At 32.7% G+C, this 24,797-nt stretch overlaps 1 protein-coding gene across 1 annotated transcript; it reads right to left on the bottom strand.

The window, feature by feature from the left end:
• Window positions 1–695: 695 nt before the first annotated feature.
• On the bottom strand, window positions 696–24,175 carry Pex13 (peroxisomal biogenesis factor 13). The gene is given in 4 exon segments (XM_023159732.2): window positions 696–4,042; window positions 8,066–8,150; window positions 8,153–8,643; window positions 23,757–24,175. Coding segments are annotated over 4 exon segments (1,242 nt in total). The 5' UTR covers window positions 23,959–24,175; the 3' UTR covers window positions 696–3,578.
• Between the last annotated feature and the right edge of the window lie 622 nt (window positions 24,176–24,797).

Below are 24,797 nucleotides of genomic sequence, written 5' to 3'. Positions count from 1 at the left end.
ATTAATCTGTATACCTTAATAACATGAAATCGTTCTCATACAAACAAGCTTTAATTATGTATATATTATCCTTTCCTACACACAAACAGTTCACTGCTTCCTAAGTTCTTATTTTGTTTTATTCATTTATTGTCTAAATGAATTGTATTGATACCTTAATCAGAGAGTGAATAAAATTATTATTATTATTATTTTTATATGAAACTGAAAACGAGGAGTTGACATTCTTAGTGATTAGAAGTGACCAGGTCTAGAATTTGAGGTCTATAGGAAGTACAGGAGTTTCCTTCATCAGCTGAAGACACCAAGTTTGTTGGTGAAGCGCGCTTTAAAAAGAGTAATAAAGTTCTGGTGATTGGGAAGAATTATTCTTTTTTTTTCCCATCAGACCATCAGATCTACTATGATGACTGTTTGAAGGATGAAAAAGCAAGGCAGATACTTTGTGCTTGCCCAGCAGCTGTCTAAATCAGTTTTTCAATGTTTGTCAGTTTCACTCTCATTATACGACGAGACAGAATCACACACTCATTTTCTTGAATAAAAATAATGAAGAAAAATACTGGTTTTTAGGATTCCCATAATGAAAACTAGAGTTTGGCAAAAAATTATATTTCTATCTGAACGAGGTCAAAATACCTATTAAGCAGGAAGTCATTTAAAGCGTTACAGAACTAGTAATGAAAACAAACATATGCTTTCTATAACAATCGCTTTATTTAAAACAGTTCCCAATAAAAAACAGTGTAAAAACTTCTGATGAGATTGAAACTTAAAACTAACACACAATGTTCAGCATTAAAATTAACTTTTCACCAACAAAGGATATACATTATTAAAATTAATATCAAGTGTTCACCTCGGATTGAGGGCTTGGATTTTTTTTGTAAAAATACTGTCTTCCACCCCAAACACCACCGAAGAGTGGAGAGTTATAAACTGCCACCTGATTTTAGGAAATCACAATTATATACTATGGATTGATATAAGGAAAAAACCATTTTACACGGCGGCACAACAAATTCTTCTAGTAAGTTACAGAATCTATACCTTTTTTAATGAGATTTTGCGTATATACAAGGCAATTCAGAACTTCTCCTGATTTATATTTCAATTTCATAAACTACACCTTACGAATCGATCTTTACTACAAACTTTATTTTCAAAAAATATATCAAAAAATATAAGTGATATATATTTTGAAAATGACGTTTGAGAAGATCAAATCCAAAGGTGTACTTAATGAAATTACTATGGACCTTCATCATGTAACGGCAAAATCAATCAGAAATTTATATTTTAAGTATCTTTCCATATTATTTACATTTCATTGAACCCTAATAATTAACATTCATAAATGCAGTTGAATATTCACCAATTTCAATATCATAGCTTCTTCGAAATAGTGATTATAACTCAAAATTTCAATGGCATGCTTTTTAAACAGCAATGAATGAAAAAAAAAAATTTAATCGGCGAAATTGTAGGATTTCATCGAAGAAAAATATATCAATTGGCAAAATTCTGGAGGCAGCAATAATAGATGACAGATGAAGAACTGAGACTCTGAAATTTTGAAACTTTATTTTGGGAAACAATCTTTTTAATAATATTCATCAGCTATCCAGAGATCCATGATTTCTGCGATTTACTGATGACCATACACAAATAATTCCATCATCTGTGAATTGAAACTTGAAGAACAAATTCTAATGCAATGAAGTCAAAAAATTTATTCTGGATAATTTCGATTCACACTTTGATAAATGGTGTTTGCTTGAAAATCGAGTTGAAATATTTCATCCAAGACTATAGACTATTTTATTCTACAGAATTCTTTTCTACAATGGGAAAACAAACCAATAGAACTTCGTATTGTCTACAGTATGCTGTGTAATACACGCATAATTGCTCATGCATAATTAATATAATAATAATGCTCATATCTAATTATTCTAGAGGAAAATCAATGGCTGGCAGATAATCTTTTTAAATGAATTACTAAAATATAGGAAAACTTATGAATTGATAGGGACTTTGTGTGCATTTTCTCCTTTCCGTGCATTTCAAAAATGCCAGTTTTTCATCTCCATCCAGAGTTTACTCTGTTGTAAAGGAATCTAAGCATTGCGACAGTCCCAGTTAGACAGTTCTTCATGGTATGGGGAGAGTCATATCTCAGAAAGGATTGAAGGTTACTGATGACTGTCCACAGTGTATGCACTTCAACATGGATTTTAATTGACCAATGATTGACCCATCTTTGATTTTCTGATTGATTCGGCTGTTACTTGTTGAAGATCCATAGTAATTTCAAAAACTACACCTCACTATTTGATCTCTACAAACTTTATTTGAAAAATATATCACTTATTTCGCTAGCACAGTAGCTTTGTCGAATGATTGATCAAATCCTGAGGTATAGTTTTTGAAATTACAATCTTTGAGTTGCCCATCCTCAAATATCCTGGTCAAAACTCTTCTGCTTTTATGCTGTCACTTAATTTTTCGTGAACCTTCATTAAGATTAGTTTAGGTTTCTCAATAATTGTATCAATGTCCTCATGTAAACCTTCTAAAAGATAACGAAGGAATTCCTGAGCGTCTTGATGCGCATGACCTATGAATCGAGGGGCAAATCTTTGAATCCGACTTTTCAGGGAGATTGTGTTTACTACCATGTCAGATGAATCTTCTTAATAACTTCTGTGAATGTTTCAATTCGACTTTTTTGTTTTGTTCAGATTTGGATTCAACAGTTGCTGAATATACAGAAAAGTGGGTGACACAAAGTTTTTTGGAAAGCTGTTTCTTACTGTTGAAAATAATTTATTTTCTATTCATTCTTCTATTTTTCTTCAAGAAGTAGTCTATAGTCTTTATAAACCGACGATAAATAAACAATTTTATACCAATGTTTATTTTGGTCATCTCTCAAAGTATACAAATTGAAAAAAAAAAAAATACTTTTGATTCCCTGCCTCAGATTATTCAGGATTTTTATTACCAACTTTTTCCTGCTAACATCAAACTATTCTGGATGAGTTCTGAAATACCCTCTATATAGTGCATGAAGAAATTACAAAATTAAGGTAAAATTTTCAAATTTCTACAGTTCGCTCATGCATGCTCTTTTCCCTCATACTCATTTCTTGAATGATGACCTAATAATCAGTTTCCTTTGCATAACACTAAAAAAAATGATGGATACTGTTCAGGGAGTTCTTTTGTTGTTAAAGTAACCAACGACGAGCAAGAAGAACAGGGATAATAATTGCCATTGAGTGTGTTTTAAGTAGGCTGTTCTCTTTACCTAAACGGTTTACCTTCCCGGACCATGAATGAAGTATTTGTAAGACAACATCCAAATCAACTTAATCGAAAGTCGAACGTCACGGTGAAATCTTGCTTTCGCTGCCTCGATACGAATGAAATCAGTTCTATGCCACCTTTCACCTGAAAATCCTGATGAGATTTTGTAACCAACTTATAACTTCATATAATACATAAGTGAACAAAACCCATCAAAGACTTCTGGGTTTTACTTATTTGAAAATAAATATTTCAATATGAATTTCTCAAGACCGATTTTCAACTTTGTTTATAACAGAGTTTTCACTATCACCCTCTCCGTCTTTCTTCTCTTGACTAGACTGACTTGGTTCCTTCTTAGGCATATAATCATCCAAATCGACATTCTCGAATATTTGGTTTTCTCCAAAGCTTACCCGCTTCGTGTGGGTTTTCGTGCCGTTGGGATAAACTCTGGGTATTGGAGGATCGGTTTCCTTGTTAGTATTCAGTATCGGCCTACTCTTATTTATGATTAAGTGGTTTAGCGGTACTACCCCGGATTGCCCTTTGCACACCGCAAAGGCCCAGCCGGAATTTTTCAGGTTCATTTCCTCTTGGATATAGGTGGGGGCCAAGGTGATCATGTCGTTGGTTTGGAAAGTGAGCTCATTGGGAGCTGTTGCGATGAAGTCGAAAAGTGCCTTTGCTCTTATCCCAGGGGATTTCCAGTTTGTTGGGTCACCCTTATCTGAAAAATACAAACAGTGTTAGGAATCACACGTTAAAAGGTAAGACCTCGTTAGTCCTTAGCTCGCACAAGTTCTCAACTTCTGAGAGTTGTCGTTCGTATGGGGGCGACAGCTGATTAAAGGAAAAACAGATTTTAAAACCGAGTTTTTTTTTTAAACAGTAAGTATCCATACAATAAAAATGCATTATTATTTTGAATTACACATAAATTCGAAAGTGGTTCACAAGAAATTTAAAAAATAGGAGAGCAGTGACAAGTCTAAATCTAATCTTTCAAAGATGATTTAATAATAATAAAATTATTTTTATCGTGTTTGTAGATATTATGGAATAGGAAAGATTTAATATTAGTGTCACTAATTTTTGGGTTTGAAAGCCGCCGGTTTTTTAAATTTCTTCCTGACGTTTCGCTGGCGCAAGTGGCTAGCTTCATCAGAGGTTTATACATTCTGAGTAATCTCCGATGACTGGATATTACGGCTGCGTAAGACACTATGTTGACTCAAGTAGTTTGGGGTGCTAATACCTGTACCTGAAATAGGTAAATTGTCAATATTATTCGTCGTCCCTTTTCTACCTGCTGTCATGCTATCCACAAAGAGCATGATCCTTAATGTTTCCGAACATTCTATAACATTCGAGAGTGTTCTGAAATGTTTCACAATGATCTGAAATGTTCCCAAACATTCCAAACTATTCCTGAACATTCCACAATATTCCAAAACATACTCTCGAATATTCTGAACTGTTATAGACGTTTTTTTTGAGTGCAAAATAAACATTTCCCCTTTTATGCTCTTAGATAATTGACTTTACCCATTCGCTGAGAGTATTTCCAACTGTAGTGTAATATAAAAAAACATCTGAATAAGTTTCATACAAAAACTCGCACGGTGAGAACAATAATCTACAAAACTGATCATAACATGAATGTTTGAATTTTGAAAACTATTAATAACATATCCCTGAGGAACAAAAAGAAATATTCTTGTACATCGTTCATTTTTCAAGGCATCCTTTCCTCATTTAGTACCTTATCTGCTGAATAATATGCCTTCAGAGTTCTGTAATTTATCTGCTCCTGCTATGAAGAAAAATCTCAAAGAAGCTAACCTGAATCGGTAGCTGAATTCAATAAATTTTAGCAAATATCAATTCTATCAGTTTGTTTGTATCATATGTTTTTTATTTGTTTTTTAGGCTTGGTTGATATCATTTCAAATGTACTTGGTCCTTGTGTGTGTCATTGTAAATTTTATGACATAATAAATACTTATGATTAACTATTTAGAATTTTACGACAGGGGTTCCTGAGAGACCCCAAATTGAAACCATATATTTTCGAGAGTAGAACTAGACCTCCACATATAGATAGATAAACAAACATAACAGAAAATACCGACGACATAATCAGAAATGTAATCAGCAACAAATAATTAAAATTGATTATTTGGTGCTATAATTTGCAATTAAAAGTCAAATTGTATTGCACAATCCTTCATAATATTTTAGTTGTGCCTAAAATAAAATACCAACATTTCACAATAAGAATGATAAGATACTAATTAATCAATTTTTATATTTTATTCAGCTTTCTTTAGTTATATACTAGAATTGGGAATTTCAGAACACAATCCATGGTGATCAGTTCGCTGACATCATTTTGATAACTAGTTTCGATGAATAGAAAACTTGAAATATCGTGAACATCTCCACTAAGTATCCAAATCAATCAAATATAGTTACATATGATATAACCCATTTATCAAGCATTATTACTTTGGTATCGTGCAATAAATTCTCAATTCAGATCAACACAATTCAAATTAACAAAGAATAACAGATCTTGAAAAAATATACTATCACAGAAGAATACTGATAATATGATCATCAGGATTTGTGAAATTTTCACATCAGTAAGATTGAGAAGTTATTGACAGATATCTATGATCTTATCAATTTAAAGTGAGTGGATCGTGAATATAAATCAAAACTGGTGACATATCTAATCTACGTTTTTTTACAAAGGAAGCAAAGGTCAAGTAATGTACCAAATAATGAAGCGAAGAGATTCAAAACAATTTTATGAAAACTACTCCATGACTGGTTGTTGGAACTTTCAATGATACACAAAATTGTACAAAATATCACGTTTTTAATAGCCAATTAGTCCCACACAGAGGCAGATTAAGGAATGTTTTTGTTGATATAAACATGAAATAATGACTACAAAACTATTGAAAGTGACATTTGTTACTGATAAGGTATGCTGATAATGGTGTGATTGAAAATTTAAACAGAATTACATAGGAATGTAGGTTTTCGTGACTGACGTCAATGTTTTGGTTGGTTTCCGGTTTTGCTGTGGTCTTCTTTGGTTATTTATATATATATATGGACACTCTATCTCTGAACACGTAACGAATACCATTTTACCAGTATAGTAAGAAGTGAGTTGAGCAGGGTCAAAAAACTTCTGAACACGTAACAGCACACCTAGATAATGACAAATGAGATTTTGTCGAAACGTCGGTGAAATTAGAGATAATATATCACATACACGGATCAAATACCCGGAAAAACCAGTTTAGCATATTCCTATTCGTGAAAACTTCAGATTTAATAACACATCATCTTAAAGATCTTAAAAATCCTCACTCAACCCTGTTTAGAAAACTGAAATTGGTTGATCCGTTCTTGTAAAATAGGGCAAAAAGAAAATTAATTATAATAAAAATGTAAATGTTTCGTTATTAATTTGTCTGCATGTATCAGTAATCCTGTGTCATAGATCCTGAATGTCCTGCGGGAGAGTTTTGTATACCATTGTTTTCAAATAAGTGTACACCATTACGATTTGTAATACTGAGTGCAACTGACACCACTTGACAAACAGTTTAAAATCAGGAATAACTAATTCTGATAAATTTTTTCACCATTTAATTGTAACTGACGCCAAGAAGCAACTGTGTACCTTATCTCACTTTCGGCTAAAGCAATAAACTCTGTGTAAAAAAAGAGACATAAACATACCTTTATTGAGTCAATGGTAGCGGTTCCATAAATTTTTCCTTTTTGTTATAATTCATTTTCTTTTTGCCCTATTTTACGAGTACGGATCAACCAATTTCAGTTTTCTAAACGGGGTTGAAGATTTTTAAGATCTTTAAAATGATGTGTTACAAGATAGGAGGTGCCATTTAAAATCAATAAGTGGGGATAGCTAGGGGTAAGGGGGTTAAACCTAAAATACCACTGGCACTGGTTTTAAACTTCCCCCTCGATATCTAAATTGACGTGTTTTTTACCTATGGCAAATTTTCCCTGCTAAACGAAGTACTAGGGGTGGGAAGTTTTGAAGTGAAGGCACTGTATATGAAAATATGTATACAGATATAGTGCGTATATAGATATCTTCTCTGATGTGTGTATTTATGTGTATGTTGATAACATTTTTGATATTCTCAAAGTATATTCAATTATCTTTTTTTTTTCAAGTTTCAGTTGGATTAACTTTTTTTTGGTGCTCCTTCATACTTAGTTATGTTATATTATTGGTTGGAGAAACGTGTGTCAAGAAGAGTGTTGCATTTCTGGTGACTTGTTTTGGAAAACCAACCTGCATAAATACACAAGTAATTCTATAACACATAATCACATCAGAAAAAAGCCGCAAAGGAATCAACTACTACCCTATACATTTTTTTAATGTTCTACCAGATTCTATTAAGAGTGAACATTTCAACATATTTGAGGCTCAAGTTGAGCAACTTTTTGATTTCAACTGACTTTTTAATACTGACATTTGCAATGCAACAATAAAGAATTATTGTTATTATAATTGAAATGAAGAGTACCTGAAATATATTGAAATATATTACTGAATACTGAAGTACTTTTGTTCAGTACTTTGTTCAACTTCGTTCTCCATTTCTTGCAAATCTCAGAAAAGACCGCATATTTTCATGACATTGATTCCAACAAGTGTCTATCAATATCCAACAAACAAAACCAAGCTTACCTTCATATTTGGGTAAAAACTTGCTGATGATATACGGCGCTGATAACAGCATCCCCAAGAAAGCGACGGTGGGCCAGCTGGATCCCCCGGAGCTGCGCCAGGTGGTACACCCACAGCCCCACCTAAAGACCCCCCAGTTGCCTGCTTCCAAGCCGCCCTGCTAGGACTACCCGCTACCCTGTAGCCCAACAACCTCATGAGCTTCCTGTACAGCCAGCTCAAAAACCTGAAAATGTTAACGGAATACCAGATCTGTCCGAACATGGTGCGCAGTCTTCCAAAGTTCTCCGCCACACTGAGAACCGCCCTAAAGCTGCTGGTCATCGCGAAGAATGTGTTGTCCAGCATCATGGCGATGCTGTTGAACGCTCTGACGATGTTTTCCACGTTGGCGAATGTCTTCCTCGAACTTTCTTCGGCGTACTGGATGAAGCGGCGTTCGTGGTCTTCAGGGGCGAAGGCAGGGGGTACGCCATACGAATTGAAAGAGTTGTAGCTATTGAAACCGGAACCGTACGAGTTGTAGAGGGAACTGCGGTAGGGCATGGAGTAGGAGCTGTAGCCACTGTAGTTGGGGCCTGAAACAATTGAATTTCAAAAGTTATACCTCTGATGTCCCAAAGATTTGAGGAATATTTTAAAATGTACCGTGACCATTCACAACTTTGAGGTAATTACAGAAATAGAAATAGTTTTATTCATCACTAAAATTTTCACACATACATAATTACAAGACTAAATACGTGAGAAAACTTATTGGACTAGTCAAAAGTAAAACGCTAATAGCAAAACAAAAATGTTTGATCTTGAACAAACTTAAAAGAGAAGACTACATGTATAAAATAAACTAAGTCATTTATCTAAGCACTAAAAGCAAGAAATTCATCCATACTGTAGAAGCAGTTATCCAACAAGAAATCATATAGTTCATTCCTCATTACATTACAGATTAAAATATTTTGTTAAACATCAAAGTCAACACATTAGGTATAAATCACATGATAGATAGTTCTTTTTCCAAATTTAAACTATTAACGATGACTCAACTGCGGAAGATTATTCATTCCTTAGACAATAAAAACAAGTCTGAAGTACTGAATAGCAAATTTTTAAAAGAAACATTCGAGATATTTGGGTATGTGATATTAAACCTGGTGAATACATCTCTGGATAAAGGAATATTTCCAGATCAACTGAAGATAACTTCTGTTATTCCTATACCAAAGGTTAGTAATACAATTGAAGCAAGCGATTTTCGCCCAATTAATACTCTACCAACTTTGGAGAAAGTCCTTGAACCAGCAGTTTACGAACAATTAGTTGCATACTTGGATGATAATGAATTATTCTTAGGTAAACAGTCAGGATTCAGAAAAAATCATTCCTGTGAATCAGCTATTCAGTATACTTTCTCTAGATGGAAAAATGCGTATGATGAAAATAAATACACTGTAGATGTCTTTCTTGACTTCAAGCGCGCATTTGAAACAATTGACAGAATCATTTTGATAAAAAAATTAATTTATTATGGGTTAACAGGCTCTGTGCTGGCATGGTTTCTTAGTTATCTTAGTGAAAGAAAACAGAAAACAAAAATTGGTTCAAAAATATCTGATGAGTTAGATATCAAGATTGGTGTTCCTCAGGGAAGTGTACTTGATATAAAAAACAAATAAAGGAGATATTAATTAATAAGGGATATTATAGCGTAGAAGAATTCTTAGAACGGTGGTATACACTGTTTTCATGATTATTGCTTTCACTGCATTTCTTTCATCCTAGTTAAAGATAAATTTACTTTTATGTATATTTATGTATGTATGTATGCATACATATATATATATATATATATATATATATATATATATATATGTAAACGGTCATTTGTCAGCCCGTAGAATATACGATGTGAACTCTGGTCAGCCCTCGGAAACGTCGGTCGTCCCGGTTTCGGGCTCACCAACGTTTCCCACTGTATATAGTGTTTTTTGGACATGTTATCATGTGAAATGACGTTTAGCAAATTTTCGGTTGGGCCGACCATTACACCATATACACATAGCTGATACACCACCTACTTTCACAAAACTTCGCCAGGAGGCGTGGCTGTGTAATTGTATACACCTGATGTGAATAGTGTCTTTGTGAGCCCAGGTTTATACGAACACTTTCAATGGATAGCATGTTGGTCAGCCCACAATCGGGCAACGCTGCACTTGCATTTCATGATTCTAACTAGATTGTCGTGGTGCAGAAATTCGATATTAGAAATGGAAAATTTTTTGAGAGATGTAGAATTTTATGAAAAAGTTCCTGTTTTGTATGTTTTTTGTACAAGCGTTCGTGTGCGTGCATCACCCTATATCTATACAAGCAATTTAGATCAGGGATTGTTTCGCATATAAAAGTTTTATCAGAGCTTCGTAACATATTTACTTGTAGAAAAATGCTTGGTCTGAACTCATACTTTCCCACATTCGACTACTTACCCGAAATCAGCTTTTTCGGATAACGGTGTCGAGTACGGAAATGTACTGTTTCCGTTCTAGTTAGGATAATAATAATATAATTACTAACAGTGCGTTATTCCATTTAGCTTGTCGAAGCAATTTTAACCTCTGCACTATCTTAGATACAAAAATTTGAATATGTTATAAGTTGAAAATATCAATATAGTGTTCGGAATCACACGTTAAAATGTAAGACCTCGTTAATCTATAGCTAGTACAAGTTTATACTTCTGAGGGTTGTCGTTCGTAGGGGTGCGACAGACATATTTTAAACCGTTTCCTGTTTGTATTTTCAAATGTAGATTTTCAAATTCTAATTATTTGGCATGGACGCCTCAACAGAAATCGCGTTGTGTAAATCAACTTTAGACATTAAGCAGGAAACTTCGGGTTTGACTTTGAAATTGTAGATTTGAAAACCTGACTGCACAAAAATAATCGAAGTGTGACTGAGTAGAAATGAGTAGATGAAAAATGACATTTTTTTCACAAACGAAAAATCTAAAATGCGATGAATGATCTGGTAATGAATTTATTGAGAAATGAATAGTGAATATCCAGAATGTCTACAGTTTCAATAAATTCTATATAAAAATCCGCAGCAGCACTACGGATTTCCGATATATAATTTAGTTAAAAAATTAGGTAAAAATCGCACTAAGTATGTTTTCTATGACGAAACGAAATTCTGAGTGACTGGCATAAGGTAAGATATAATTTGTGAAACAGATATTAGTAATAAGTTTCAATTCTCTTTTTCTTAGCAATAGTTTTTTCGAAAACTCCCTTTCAGTTTTTGGAGGTATGATGTTGTTCAGGTTGAACATAATGAAGTGGAGATTAAACCAATGTTTTTTTATTATGTTGACTGTTCATGACGATGAATACGTCATATCATCATCGATTATAACCCGCAGCAGACATTTCAATCAAAATAAAAAAGACTTGGAATATTTCAGCACAGAAAAAATTTGATCAGGTTGAATAAACATTTATTTGAATGGAGTATTATTCTTCAATTTGAGAACTGCTGACAAAAATTGTTCGGTAAACTAATAAACACGTAGTATGAAAAAATAACATAATTTCTAATGAAATGAAACTACAACATGGGTAAAAAAATATCAAATGAAAATTATTAATATTATTTCTTCTTTCTATAACAACAGTAAACGTATTCTTTGATTGCAGCCCAGTTTCTATTTTTTAATAATGATGAATATTTCTTTTCCTTATATTTTAGATACAAACAAGAACTAATTCAATTCTAGCACTTCTTTTTTTTTTCGGAGCGAAAAACTTTTTGACTATATTTCGTTTTGCTCCTTAGACCAAGTTTGTTTTTGAGAAGGTTTTATTGTTTTCAAAACTGTGCGTGTCTGATGATCTGAAATGAGATCAGTGTGTTGAAAAACTCTATCAAGATATCAAACGGGTTGAAAATAGATCCAAAAATGAATGATAAAAATAAAAAATGGAAGGACGATACTGAAAAGTGATTTGACTCATTTCCAACCTATACTCAGAGATACGGATGATTCCAAAACAGCTCAAAATATAAATAATTGATTGCATATAGGGAATTTTTTTCAAAAGGAGCCACGTTCAATATCTCCATAAATAAGACAGTAATGTAAATTTCCCGAAACACCTAATTTTTGTGAAATAATATAAGGTATCGCTGAGACGCGTACACACTCCTCTTCAAAATATCAAACAAAATAACCCCATATATGCCATCTATTGGATAAGTGATTTTATCAGGAATTCAACGATGATTTTTCAGGGTTGATTTCTAATTTACTGTGAAGAAGGACCTTGAAGTATAAGTGAACGACTTTTTAGATTAATTGATACAATCTCTCACAAAAACGTATACAACAATTATTTCTATTGTTAAGTTCCTAACAGAAAACAACTTTTGTCGCGTTGAATTATATCTGTCGGATTTTTGGCAAAGTTTCTCACACAAAACACTTCAAAATACTTTCTAAAATTCACAGCCAAAAATGTTCCACTAAACAGTTTTATAAAAACGCGACACGTGTTTCGCCATACAATGGCTTCTTCGGGCGTATCTTTATCTACTATATTTTACAAATTTAATGCTTGGTGTACCTAATTTTAAAATTTAAAGTACCTACATTTCAAGTACTTGAGTTTGTAATGGATTAAATGACCTGAGCTTATGTCCCAGTCCCCACATTTGAAAAATACTCAGTAACGGTTATTCAATTCTAATTGATCATTTAGGTAGTTACCCGAATTCTTGAATCTATTGATTGCTTGACATTTTAGAAGATTGAATTTCAAACTCTTCTCTTCTAAATATAACATGTCATATTCATGACTGAACTCATGTACTTTTGCTATAGTCTATTTCAAAAGAGTGTAGAGTAATAAATCATGAAGTGTCATAAAATTTGCCTGAATTTCGTTGTCGTCCATGGGCGTAGGCAAATCTTAGGATTATTAAACTTAATAATTAAAGTAAATTAAAAATTACAGACATAGATAATAATAAAAGGCCATTTTTGGGAAATAATTTGGTCTAAAACTAAGTACCTACATGTATTTAGGTAAGTAAAATTTCTTAAAAAAAGATTAAGATTAATTTTAGTGGTTCTTGTAAACTTATTTAATATGCAATTTGGGTTCATATACTTGAGCATGATTTCTCAAAAAAGGGTTAACACTTAGTTCCGAGGTGCCATGTCATTATAATATTCCCTTTTTGACCCTGCCCACCAATCATGCAATACCTATTAAACCCAGGTAATTAAGAAAAAGGGTTTAAATATATTGTAATGGTGTCTTAAACATTCGAGTTATAATAGTAATTGTTACTACACCAATTAAATGTACAGTGATATTGTGATATAGAAATAGTGAAAAAGTTATAAAATGGGGACATTTACTCCAAAGAAAAGAAGTGTAAAAAATTATCCGCTATCTGTTTGCGAAAAAGTTATAATTTTAAATGTATATGATTGCATAAAACACGATCACCCTAGTTTGTCTGTGCAAGAAAGTGTTGAACGATGTGCCCGAATGACTGGAATTGGACAGTCCACGATTTTTAAATTATTGCGAGAAAGAAAGATATCAGGCCAGGTAAGTCCATGCAAGAGAAAATCAGGAAGACCAATAAAAATCTTAGATGAAGACACCAAATGTGACATTCGAAGAAAAGTTCATTCGTTTTATTTTAAAAAGGAAATACCCACTCTTGAAAAAATATTTATCGAGATAAGCCAAGATAACGATATTCCTTTGATATCCAGAAAACTTTTATGGAAAACTTTAAAAAGTATGAATTTTGCCTGGGAAAAGCACAATCGAAAGGCACTATTACTGGAAAGTGATGAAATTGTTTGCTGGAGACGAAAATATTTGACAACTATAAAGCAGTACCGCAGAGAGCAAAAGAAAATTTTTTATCTTGATGAGACGTGGATAAACGAAGGTTATATAGTCAAAAAAATGTGGCAAGATAAAAATATAACAAGTTCTCGCCAAGCTTTCATAGAAGGCCTTTCGACGGGTATTAAAGTGCCTTCGGGAAAAGGGAAGAGGCTTATAATTGCTCACATTGGAAGCGAAGACGGATTTTTAAAAGAAGGTTTGTTAAGCTTTGAGTCGTGCCGGACGGGAGATTATCATGAGGACATGAATTCGGATGTCTTCGAAGACTACTTCGGGGAAATGTTAAAATTTCTTTCAGCTGATTCTAATGCAAGCTACCATTCAAGGCGCTTAGAGAAGGTACCAACTTCAGCTTGGAGAAAGCAAGAAATTATTAACTGGCTGTCAAATAAAGGTATTCAGTTTGAGACGAATTCAGTAAAGAAGGAACTACTAGCCATAGTAAAACAACATAAATCTCGCTTCATGAAATATGCCGTAGAAGATGTAGCAGAAAAGTATAAAGTAACTGTGCTGCGCCTACCGCCATATCATTGCGAATTAAATCCTATAGAACTTATATGGGCACAAGTTAAAGGATATGTTGCAAGGCACAATACCACATTTAAAATGAAAGATGTCAAGGTATTGTTTGATCAAGCCATTATGGAAATCACATCAGAAAACTGGCAAAAAGCAATCCAGCATGTTTTAAAAGAGGAAGATAAAATGTGGGAACTGGACAACTTGGTCGATCAGGTGGTTGACCCTATAATTATAACACCAGGGGATGATGACAGTTCTTCGGATGAAGACTATACTGATGTAGAATAATTTAATTGAATTGTAAATATACTGTAGCGGGATAAGCAATCTGGACAGAGACCAGTGTATCAGTGACAGTGACACTTTTGCTTAGGTTAGGGTTTAGAATTAAGGGTAGTCTGAATAATTATTTTCTCGGAAGGTTCTCGAAAATTGTACCTAGTAATCTCTAGAACATTCAATTAGGGTATAAATAGAGTGTTGTTAAACGTTAAGGGAAGTTCACAGTTTTAGTATTGTTCAAGTGTCAAATTGTAATAACGTATCCAGTAAAGTTCTTGTCGTTTTTGTGAATAAATTGATTTAAAGTCCCCACAAGTGTTTCAATACGTAAAGTTCGTTCGTGTGTGTTTGTGAGTATTTCCCGATTTCGGTTCGTATATATTTTATTGTTACATTTTATATTTTTTCAATAACACTGTTCTGCTGTATTAAATTTTTATTTCCTTTAATATAATTTTTATGAATGCATATTCTTTTGGCAATTATCCCACTAGCGCGCCTCTGGCTCAGTATTTATCCGTCGATAACAATGGACAAATCCCTTAAAACAGGGTGATACCTACCTGCTCTTTATGAAACGACATAATTTTGCAATGCGGACTAGGGAAGTGACAGAATTTATTGACGGATCACCCTGTAGCGCTTTTTAATACTTAATGAGATTGTATTACTCTACACTCTTTTGAAATAGACTATAAAAGGTGGTTTGCAAATGTGAAATTGGTCTTTCTATTCACAAAATTACATCTAAGCTTTTAATTCTTTGGAAAATAATCTCCCTGTTTGGCCATTATACAGTTTTGGGCAAGAGCCACAACTCAGCTGATATACTCCTGATCTATCCGATACCGAAGTTTTGTCTTTATTGTTTTTAATAAATGCACTTACACTATTATTCGGACTATTACTATTTCTGTGAACTAAGTTTACGCAGTCTTTCTTCAAAAAAATATTATTGGTTGGTTCAGCCAAAAATGACAATGTCTCATAACTGACGTTATCGCATCTTGAATTTGGGTAGATATGGTCCATGGCTTGCTTTTGTAGTTTTTGTTTGATTTGTTTGATCAAACTCAGTTCTCTCTGGAAATTATTCAACAGTCTATGAAGAATATTATTGAATGCAGCAACTTTATGCTGGTAAGAGTGCGTAGAGGAATTATGTATGATAATGTCCGTGTAAGATGGTTTGTGGAAAATTGCAAATTCATGTTCATTGTTATTTTTTGTAATGGTTGAGTCAAAGTAATTTAATGAATTATTTACCTTCCTCTCAGTGGTAAATTTTATTGACGGGTGTATGGAATTGACATATTCAACAAACTTGCCTACTTGCTTTTCTGTAATGATTTCATTATTCACTAGTGATAAATGGATATCGTAATGCTTGAAGAAATACATGCATAATGAATATTTAATACAACAGTCCTGAAAAAACTGTAACGTCTATTTGATAAAAAAAAATTGATGAGCTTCCGTGAAGTATCATATTTATTCTAATACTTGCTACTTTCTACACACATTCACATCAAATCGATATACCAAATTTGAAACATCCATTCGAACTAAAAATGAAAACACAGGAAAATAATATTTCATTTGAGTTAGGAATTGGAAAACAGTGAATTACTTAAAATTGAGTAGATTCTATGATATTTATTTGTAATCGTCATATACCTATATATTCTCTAATTATTCTCTAAGTATACCAAAATATTGGCAAGCCAATTAACAAAATAGCATTAGGACCATTGCAAAGATCGTAACGGTTCTCAAAGAGTTTCGCGCCAAAATAGTTAACGCGTGTCAAACAATTGCAGATTTCGTAGGAATACTGAAACTTTAATGAAATGAATAAAAACACTTTTGTCTAATTACCTATATTTGATTTTATTTATATGACCGTTTTCGGGTTTGACCCCATTACCAAGTATTACCTTACCTATAAATTTCGTCGCCGCTGATATATACCATTATTTTTTGAAGAGAAATTTTGATGATCATAATATCCTCCATTTCATAAATTTATTATCGGATGAAAAGTGCAATTTTCTATACTTCACTGAATTTGACTTCGATACTAAATTTTCCCATTTTCATGATGTTTTTCTTCAAGCTTTTGATATATCCTTCCCTAAACAGTTTCAAAAAATTAAACAAAATCAAAGTTCAAGTAGACACAAACCATGGATTACTAAGGATATCGTTGAAGAAGGTATATTACTCAGAGATATTTATAATTTGAACAAGAGCCAAACCAATGTACATTTATTGGGTCAATATAAGCAACTCTTAAAAAATCATAGACAAAAAATTGTGCTCTCAAAAAGTCAATACTTTAATAATCAATTCCTCAAGGCTCAACATAAATCTGAAGCTGCCTGGTCTATCATCAGGAAAAATACTATTATAAACGATTCATCTAAGACATTGGCGATGGTGTACTTGTTGACGATGGTCCCGGTATATCTCAAGCATTTAGTAGTTATTTTGTCGATTCATTGGAGTCATTAGTAAAAAATACTGCACCTGGTGGCATTGAAAATCGTTGTGTAAAAACTGAGAGTCTTTTCCTCTATCCAATAGATGAAACTGAACTCGTGGAAATAATTAAATTCGCATGTTCGAAAAATTCCAGTGGGGTTGATGAATTGCCAGGCAATGTTTTAATGAAGGCTGCTTTGAAAATAATGGAACCTCTGATTTATCTAATCAATTCATCTTTCTCTGAAGGTATTTTTCCTTCCCGACTTAAGCAAGCAATGGTCGTCCCAGTCTATAAAAAAAGCGATAAGCATGTAATGTCGAACTACAGAGGTATTGCTTTACTATCTCCATTTTCGAAAATATTTGAAGAATCATACCAAAACTTGTGTCCTTTTTAAATAAATACAATATCGTATCTGACAACCAATATGGGTTTCAAGTGGGCTTGTCAACCCAGGATGCCATCCTTTCTCTACATAATCATGTATTATCAAACTTCGACAACGATGAAAAATCACTTAGTGTTCTTTTCGACTTGACACGAGCTTTTGTATCAGTCATCATGGTCTTCTTCTTGATGAACTGTTTGGCATGGGCGTTCGTGGTCCAAGTCTGAAATGGATTGAAACCTATTCAACTGGTCGTACACAGGTTGTTAAAGTTAGGCTTCAGATTGGGTCATTTTTCTCTGAATTTCGAAACGTTGTTACAGGTGTGCCCCAAGGTAGTGTTTTGGGGCCTACACTATTTATTTTATTTGTTAATGACCTTTCAAAAATTAATCATCCACAGTGCTCTATACAATTTGCTGATGACACATCTTTTACTGTCAGTGGTTCGGAATGTGAAACATTGTCAGTAAGAGCAAATGATGCTGTATTCTACATGCAAAATTATTGTTCTAAGAATGGCTTGATTCTAAATAATCTTAAAACCAACACCATTTTCTTTACAATTCAGGAAACTGATTGTAGTGTATTGGTTAGGTCTGAGATTAAAAATATTGAACAGGTAAACTATAAAAAATTTTTAGGAGTTTTTATTGATTCCTAACTCAATTGGAATCATCATGTTGATTTCATACTGAAGAAATTAGCGACACATTGTTTCGTTATATGGAATCTGCGTAATTTTGTGTCTATTGAAATTCTTAAAAGTTACTATTATGCATATATTTACTCTGCCCTCAATTATTGTATTATTTGTTTTGGCAACTGCAATAGAATCAGTGTCTTATTAATTTTCCAGAAAAAAATATTAGAACAATTTGTTTTAAAAAAAAACTCGATTCCTGTAAACCACTATTTGCAAAGTTGAATATATTAACTGTTACTTGCATGTATATTTTTAATTGCGTAATCTACGTTAAATCAAATTGCTCCAAGTTTTAGAACAGAGATGATACATGTCTTCTTTCGGGCTTCATCCTGAGAAAAAACTATAACATTTTAATTCCTAGTCATAAGTTAGCCAAGGTGACTAATGGACCTCATATCATTTCAAAAAAACTGTACAACAAGCTCCCAATATCCATTAAAAAATAACTAGTGTAAAGCTCTCTAAACAAAAAGTTCGGAAAGTATTATGTGAAAAGGTATTTTATTTGCTTGATGAAATTTTTCAGTCTGATTTGGAATTTTAAATTTTAATTTTTGTACCCCTTTTATGGTCTGAATGTTATGTAATATATCATATAATTATGTTGTTTTATGATTGTGACCTCATTGTAATTGTACTGAGTTATGTGACTTTTTCCATGCCGTCCCTAGGTCTACGGAAACAAAGATTTTTGATTTGATTTGAAGTATTGAAAAAATACTTAATAATGCGGGGTCAAACCCGAAACTGGTCGTATACATAAAATCAACTAGTGGTACTTAGACAAAAGTGTTTTTATTCATTTCATTAAAGTGATCATGAATTACCACAAAATAAACAAGTAATCAATCATACATAATACAGAAACTATATGAAACATAAATAGTCAATAGTAACGGCATCTTTTTCTTTTCCTAATATATTTTTTCCGGTAAACTAACACATAGTTTACCTCTGAAAAACTGGATTTGCCAGGATTTTAAAAACACTTGATACCCTCACGATGAAATCCAATGATACACTGAAATGGATCGCGTTCCTGGTCAGCCCTTCGATGTGGCAGCATTGTAGGGCTGACCAAGATGCTCTTCATATAGCGATTTGTATAACTATGGGCTGACCAACAGCATGGGGCTGACATAGGTTTAAAGGATATGTCAAATTTTTATTTTCAGAAAAAATCTACCCCTCTGATGGGCCTATTAATAAAATCATACCACTGAAGAGTATTCCGAAAAGTATATACCTAAATATATTCGGGAAGTGCTGGGTGGACCAACGCCCCGTTCATATACGGGCTCACCAATATGCAATGAACAAATATATATATATATATATATATATATATATATATATATATATATATATATATATATATATATATATATATATATATATGTGTGTATTTGTGTTATTTTTATATATGTATATAGTTAAGTACCTGTTTCAAGTGTCCGATCTATGTTATACTGTGGACCTTTATTATTGTTTTATATAATTTTCATATTTTTATTTATGACATGTCTTATATCATGTAAATGATCGAAAAGACGAATAAAGTTATTATTATTATTAAGTATTATTAGAAAGTGAAGAGAATTGTTGTGGAGAATCGTCGAATCACTATTAGAGAAGTTGATGAGGATGTCGGCATATCAGTTGGCTCATGCCATGCAATTTTTTTGGAAAGTTTGGGAACGAAGTGGGTGACAGCGAAGTTCATTCCAAAAATCATGACTCAGCCACCGTATTCACCAGATTTGACCCCCTGCGACTTTTTTCTGTTCCCAAGATTGAAGAAACCCATGAAAGAATGGCGTTTTGCGACGTTTGAGAAGATAAAAACCATATTGCTCAAGGAAATACCAAAAATTACATAATAGAATTGCTTCGAGGATTGAAAAAAACGTTGACACAAGTGTTTTATATTTGAGAGGGACTACTTTGAAGAGGACGAAATAGAAATTTATGAATAAACAAAAATGTTTTTGAGAAAAATGAAAATTCACCTTATTTTTTTAACAAACCTCGTATATTCAAAATCCAAGGCATACCACTGTTGATCTGAATCCAACAGTTGTTTCTGCTAATAAAAAAAGGAAACTTTCCTTTGTTTGTAAATACAAACAAACGATTTACTGCAGTAATAGGTTATTGTGTTTTCCTCGGCCATTAAATTAATTACACCTATCACTGAGAAGATAGCTTACATACGCTTCAATTTATTTAAATTATCAATTAATGATGTATTTCACTGGAATGTAACAATGATATATCTCATAATATGAAACCATTACCTGACCTTCAGAAACAAGGACATTTCTGAAATCATTCAGTTCATTTATATGAGGTGATTTACGAGATAAGAAAACCCATCGAGTTAAATATTAAAAATAATTTTTAATTAATTTGTTTAAATTCATTTGCTATCAGATGATGTATCATTGGACTATTCTTATTTTCAGTACCATGAAAAAAAAAAAAAATTGAATTGTAAATAATAATAATAATATTTATTCAGTTGTCAGAACAACCATCTTGACAGAGTGGTCTAGATAGAGTCTGCGGAGTTTAAAGAGAAAATCTCGATATTTTATCCATTTTTTCTCCTCTTTTCGGACGATTTCGTCTCGCCAGGAGCTGAAAACTCCATGACAAATATCTGTTGCATGGACATACTCGAGCGCGTCAGATATTGATACCATCAATGTCCTACGTATTTTTAATAATGTTGGTAAGTTAATCTGATCGTTTGCGTGATGTGGGTGGTTGTACGTAAGGGTTAAAAATGAAAAAAAAAATTATCGAGTGCGTCAGATTTTCTAAGGGGGCGTTGAATGCACCAAAAAAAAAAGCTCTCATTCAATAATCTGATTAAGATACATATGGTTTATCTTTATGTTTTAGACGTGCTGTCTCATAATCTGACAATTATCTAGAAGGATTCGCCTAATCTGACATAAAAATATTTTTTTTAATTTTTTTTTTAATCATTGAATTTAATTAATTGAAAAGCTCAGGAAATAGCATGCAAATAAATAAGTGTATGTTTTTTATGTAGAATACTTGTATTTATAACAAAATAATAAAAAAAATGCTCAAAAATATTTAATTTTTTATAATCAATTGATTAATTAACGAAGAAAAGAGAAATGAAACTTTCTATGTTTTTTACCACTTTTATTTGTAACTAACGTTACTGCAGTTACTTATACAATATATAATTTTGAAAATGTCCTTATAGGACGAAACTGCAGTAACGTTAGTACAAATAAAAGTGGTAAAAAACATAGAAAGTTTCATTTCTTTTTTCTTCATTATGATTTCCTACCACGTGGTAACGTCTACATCCATCAATTAATTGGTTAACTAATCTTCATCTTCATCACGAACGAGTCTCTGTGATCAGCTGTGATGGCGTCATGGCAACAGAATTCAGAGTGCGGACGGAGTGAGAGAGTAATAGATAGAGAAAAAGTGAAAAAAGAATAGAAACGCGGAGAGGAAAATATAGGCATCACGCAGCTGCACGCATTGAACTTTCTCGACGAAATTTTGCTATTTCGGCTTGCGGAAATCGTCAGATTATATTTTTTCGATATCCTTGAATTATTTTCTTCAAAATAAAAAAAAAAATTAGCTACGCTCGAGAATGTCGAGATGACGTTTTTTTTTACAACTTTGCTGCCCTCCCCTTTCTTTACGTCACTTTCAAATTGTCAGATTACTGGAATATACACTTTTTAGCATGTAATTAACTCACCCTACCTTAATCTGACGCGCTCGAGAATTTCTGATTATCAATTTTTTTTTACTAATCTGATCCTTTATCCTTCACGGGCGGCCTTATATATGGGGCTCATATTTGGTGGAAGTACTTAACCGGGTACAAGGTATCCCCCTGTATATTAATCTGCCGCGCTTCAGTAAATCCTGAAATCCCTGCTTGGGCTCCCCTATTATTGTTGTTGAATTGATCCATTAATTGACATTACTAGTAAACTGTGATCTGCAGTGGTTCTTGAATGATAAAAACGTGAAAGCACAGTTTTTTTTCATTTAACAAGAGACCATTATCTGAGAACCACTTTTGGGTTCTTTTTATTTCATCAGATGCTTTATTAACTATGGCTTTAATATTTTCCTGAGTTATCAATAATGTGTCATCAGCATACATAACGAACTGATCACTATAAAAATCATTTACATATATTATATATATAAGAGTGGACCTATTATAGAACCCTGAGGAATCCCGACGGAACAATTTTTAGATTCTGATTTATTTCTACTAACCTCTACATAGTAGTATCTACCCTCTAAATAACTTACAAACCATTTGTGGGTTATTCCCCTGATTCCATACATTTTTCAAGCTTCGTTAGGAGAATTTTGTGACCTACCAGATCAAATGCCTAACTTAGGTCTATGAAAATCCCTAACGTTTTTTTACCTTCATCCCTCTCCCTGTACACATTGTTGAGGAACTGTGTAATCCCTTGACTTGTGGACAATCCCTTGCAAAAACCAAACTGGTTCACATTGAATAGACCCCCATTTATTGAAAAAAGTTATCATTAGGCTTGAAATATATTTTTCATATGATTTCCGTTTCATTATTCATTGGAAAATATTTAGAAAATCTGAGCAAACTGATATAGATCTTGACTGTTCTGAGCATCATTTGTATGCTTTTTGCAGCATGTTTTGATAGAGGGATACCTACATCATTAAGTAATTAAGAAGTCTTGTTGACATACTTAATTTATTTTTCAACAACTTTGAAATTGCTTTATTCTTTCACAATTCAAAATGCCAGTCAATTTACTCAACCACATTGTAAATCAAAAACAAGACTTTTTCTGTAAGGGTCTATAACTAACTCTAGTTTTCTAATACACATACAATGCTATTGGTATTACATTTCTTGAGTCAATAGTAAACGCTGTATTTCACATTCAAAAAAATAAATTTTTCAAGTTTGCATTCATTAGCCAAAGTAAATAATGAAATCATTCATATTTAAAATAGTTGATGAAGGTAAATATTTCTAGTAATTTTGATGTTCATGTTTTATGGTAAAACTGAACTGAATAACTCTCAACTTGCATTTCGCCAATAACAGAAATTCACTTAGCTGTTTTCCTCACTAATAATATATAATTTTACTTTTTACATCCAAGTGCATGCAGATAATTACTCAAATAATTTAATACAATCAAAAGAAAAATTAAAATGAATTACTAAAAGAAATGACATCAAGTTACATCTAAAGATTCTATGTACCTGTTTATTAGTCAATAAGTTTGGCAATAAACAAGTTTTGTTGCATGCATCACCTCATCAATTCAAATAATACATACCAGTCATTGGCATACTAGACATATAGGAATTATAAGTGTTATTATATCCATTTGAGGCTAGAGGAGAGTTGAAGGGTCTCGGGGGCAATACTGGGGCGCTCCTGCCGCCTCCGATGATTGGTAGATTCAGATTTGAATTTCTTACGAGCTGGGACGAGTTCTGCAAGTTATTTTCCTCAAATGGTTTCGACATAGACATCATTAATAACTAGAATATTTTTTCTCAAGGCATAAACACTTTCACAAGGGAACAACTACAAATATTTGAAGGAACATCGCGAATCGCGACCGCTTAGATGACTGCTATAGTTTATTAATCAGCAATCGCACATCGTACTAAAATTTTGTTGCAAAATAACTCGACAATAAACTTTAACCTGCACGATAAACAAAGATGAAAGTTGCTTTTTTTTTTATTTAAATATGACGTAAGTGATAGTGAGTATGTGAGTGGCCATGGCTGTCGGAGTCATCAACCTCAGCCAGTAGATGTAGATATAATGGGAATTCATATCATTATTTTTTTTAGTTACACAGAAACTACTAATGGTTGATGATACAATTCGAATGAAAAATAGATGAATATATGATTATAATAATAATCAATTGTAGTCGATTATTTCCTATGAATCATTCTAATGAATTTTCCCCTTTCATTAGATATTCAGCAACATTTTTTTTATTGACCCTGGCTACTTGAGAATACTCAATCCAAGAATTGACCAAAGCAACATCAACAACACGTAAAATCCTACGAATTGTCTATTTTCTCTCACACTTTCTGCCAGAGCAGTACCAAGAAAGTCTAATTTATTGATATACAGTGAACAATAATCTTACTATAATTGTTATGGAACCAAACTCAACGACCGGCCATCATCCGTTCAAATTAATAATGAAATTACTTGAAAATAATATGAATATAATAGACAACAGGTTGAAAATACATATATTTATTCTCACATATTTATTCTCACGTGTTAGGAATCACACGTTGAAAAGTAAGACCTCGTTAATCTTTAGCCGCACAATTTTCAACTT

The sequence above is a fragment of the Leptinotarsa decemlineata genome, unplaced genomic scaffold (genome assembly GCF_025532065.1).
Source record: "Leptinotarsa decemlineata unplaced genomic scaffold, Ldec_3_MD MMD2_tig00026282_RagTag_RagTag, whole genome shotgun sequence".
Lineage (NCBI taxonomy): Eukaryota > Metazoa > Arthropoda > Insecta > Coleoptera > Chrysomelidae > Leptinotarsa > Leptinotarsa decemlineata.
Note: the sequence above shows the minus strand (reverse complement) of the source record. Positions and strands in the feature narration are given on the sequence as shown.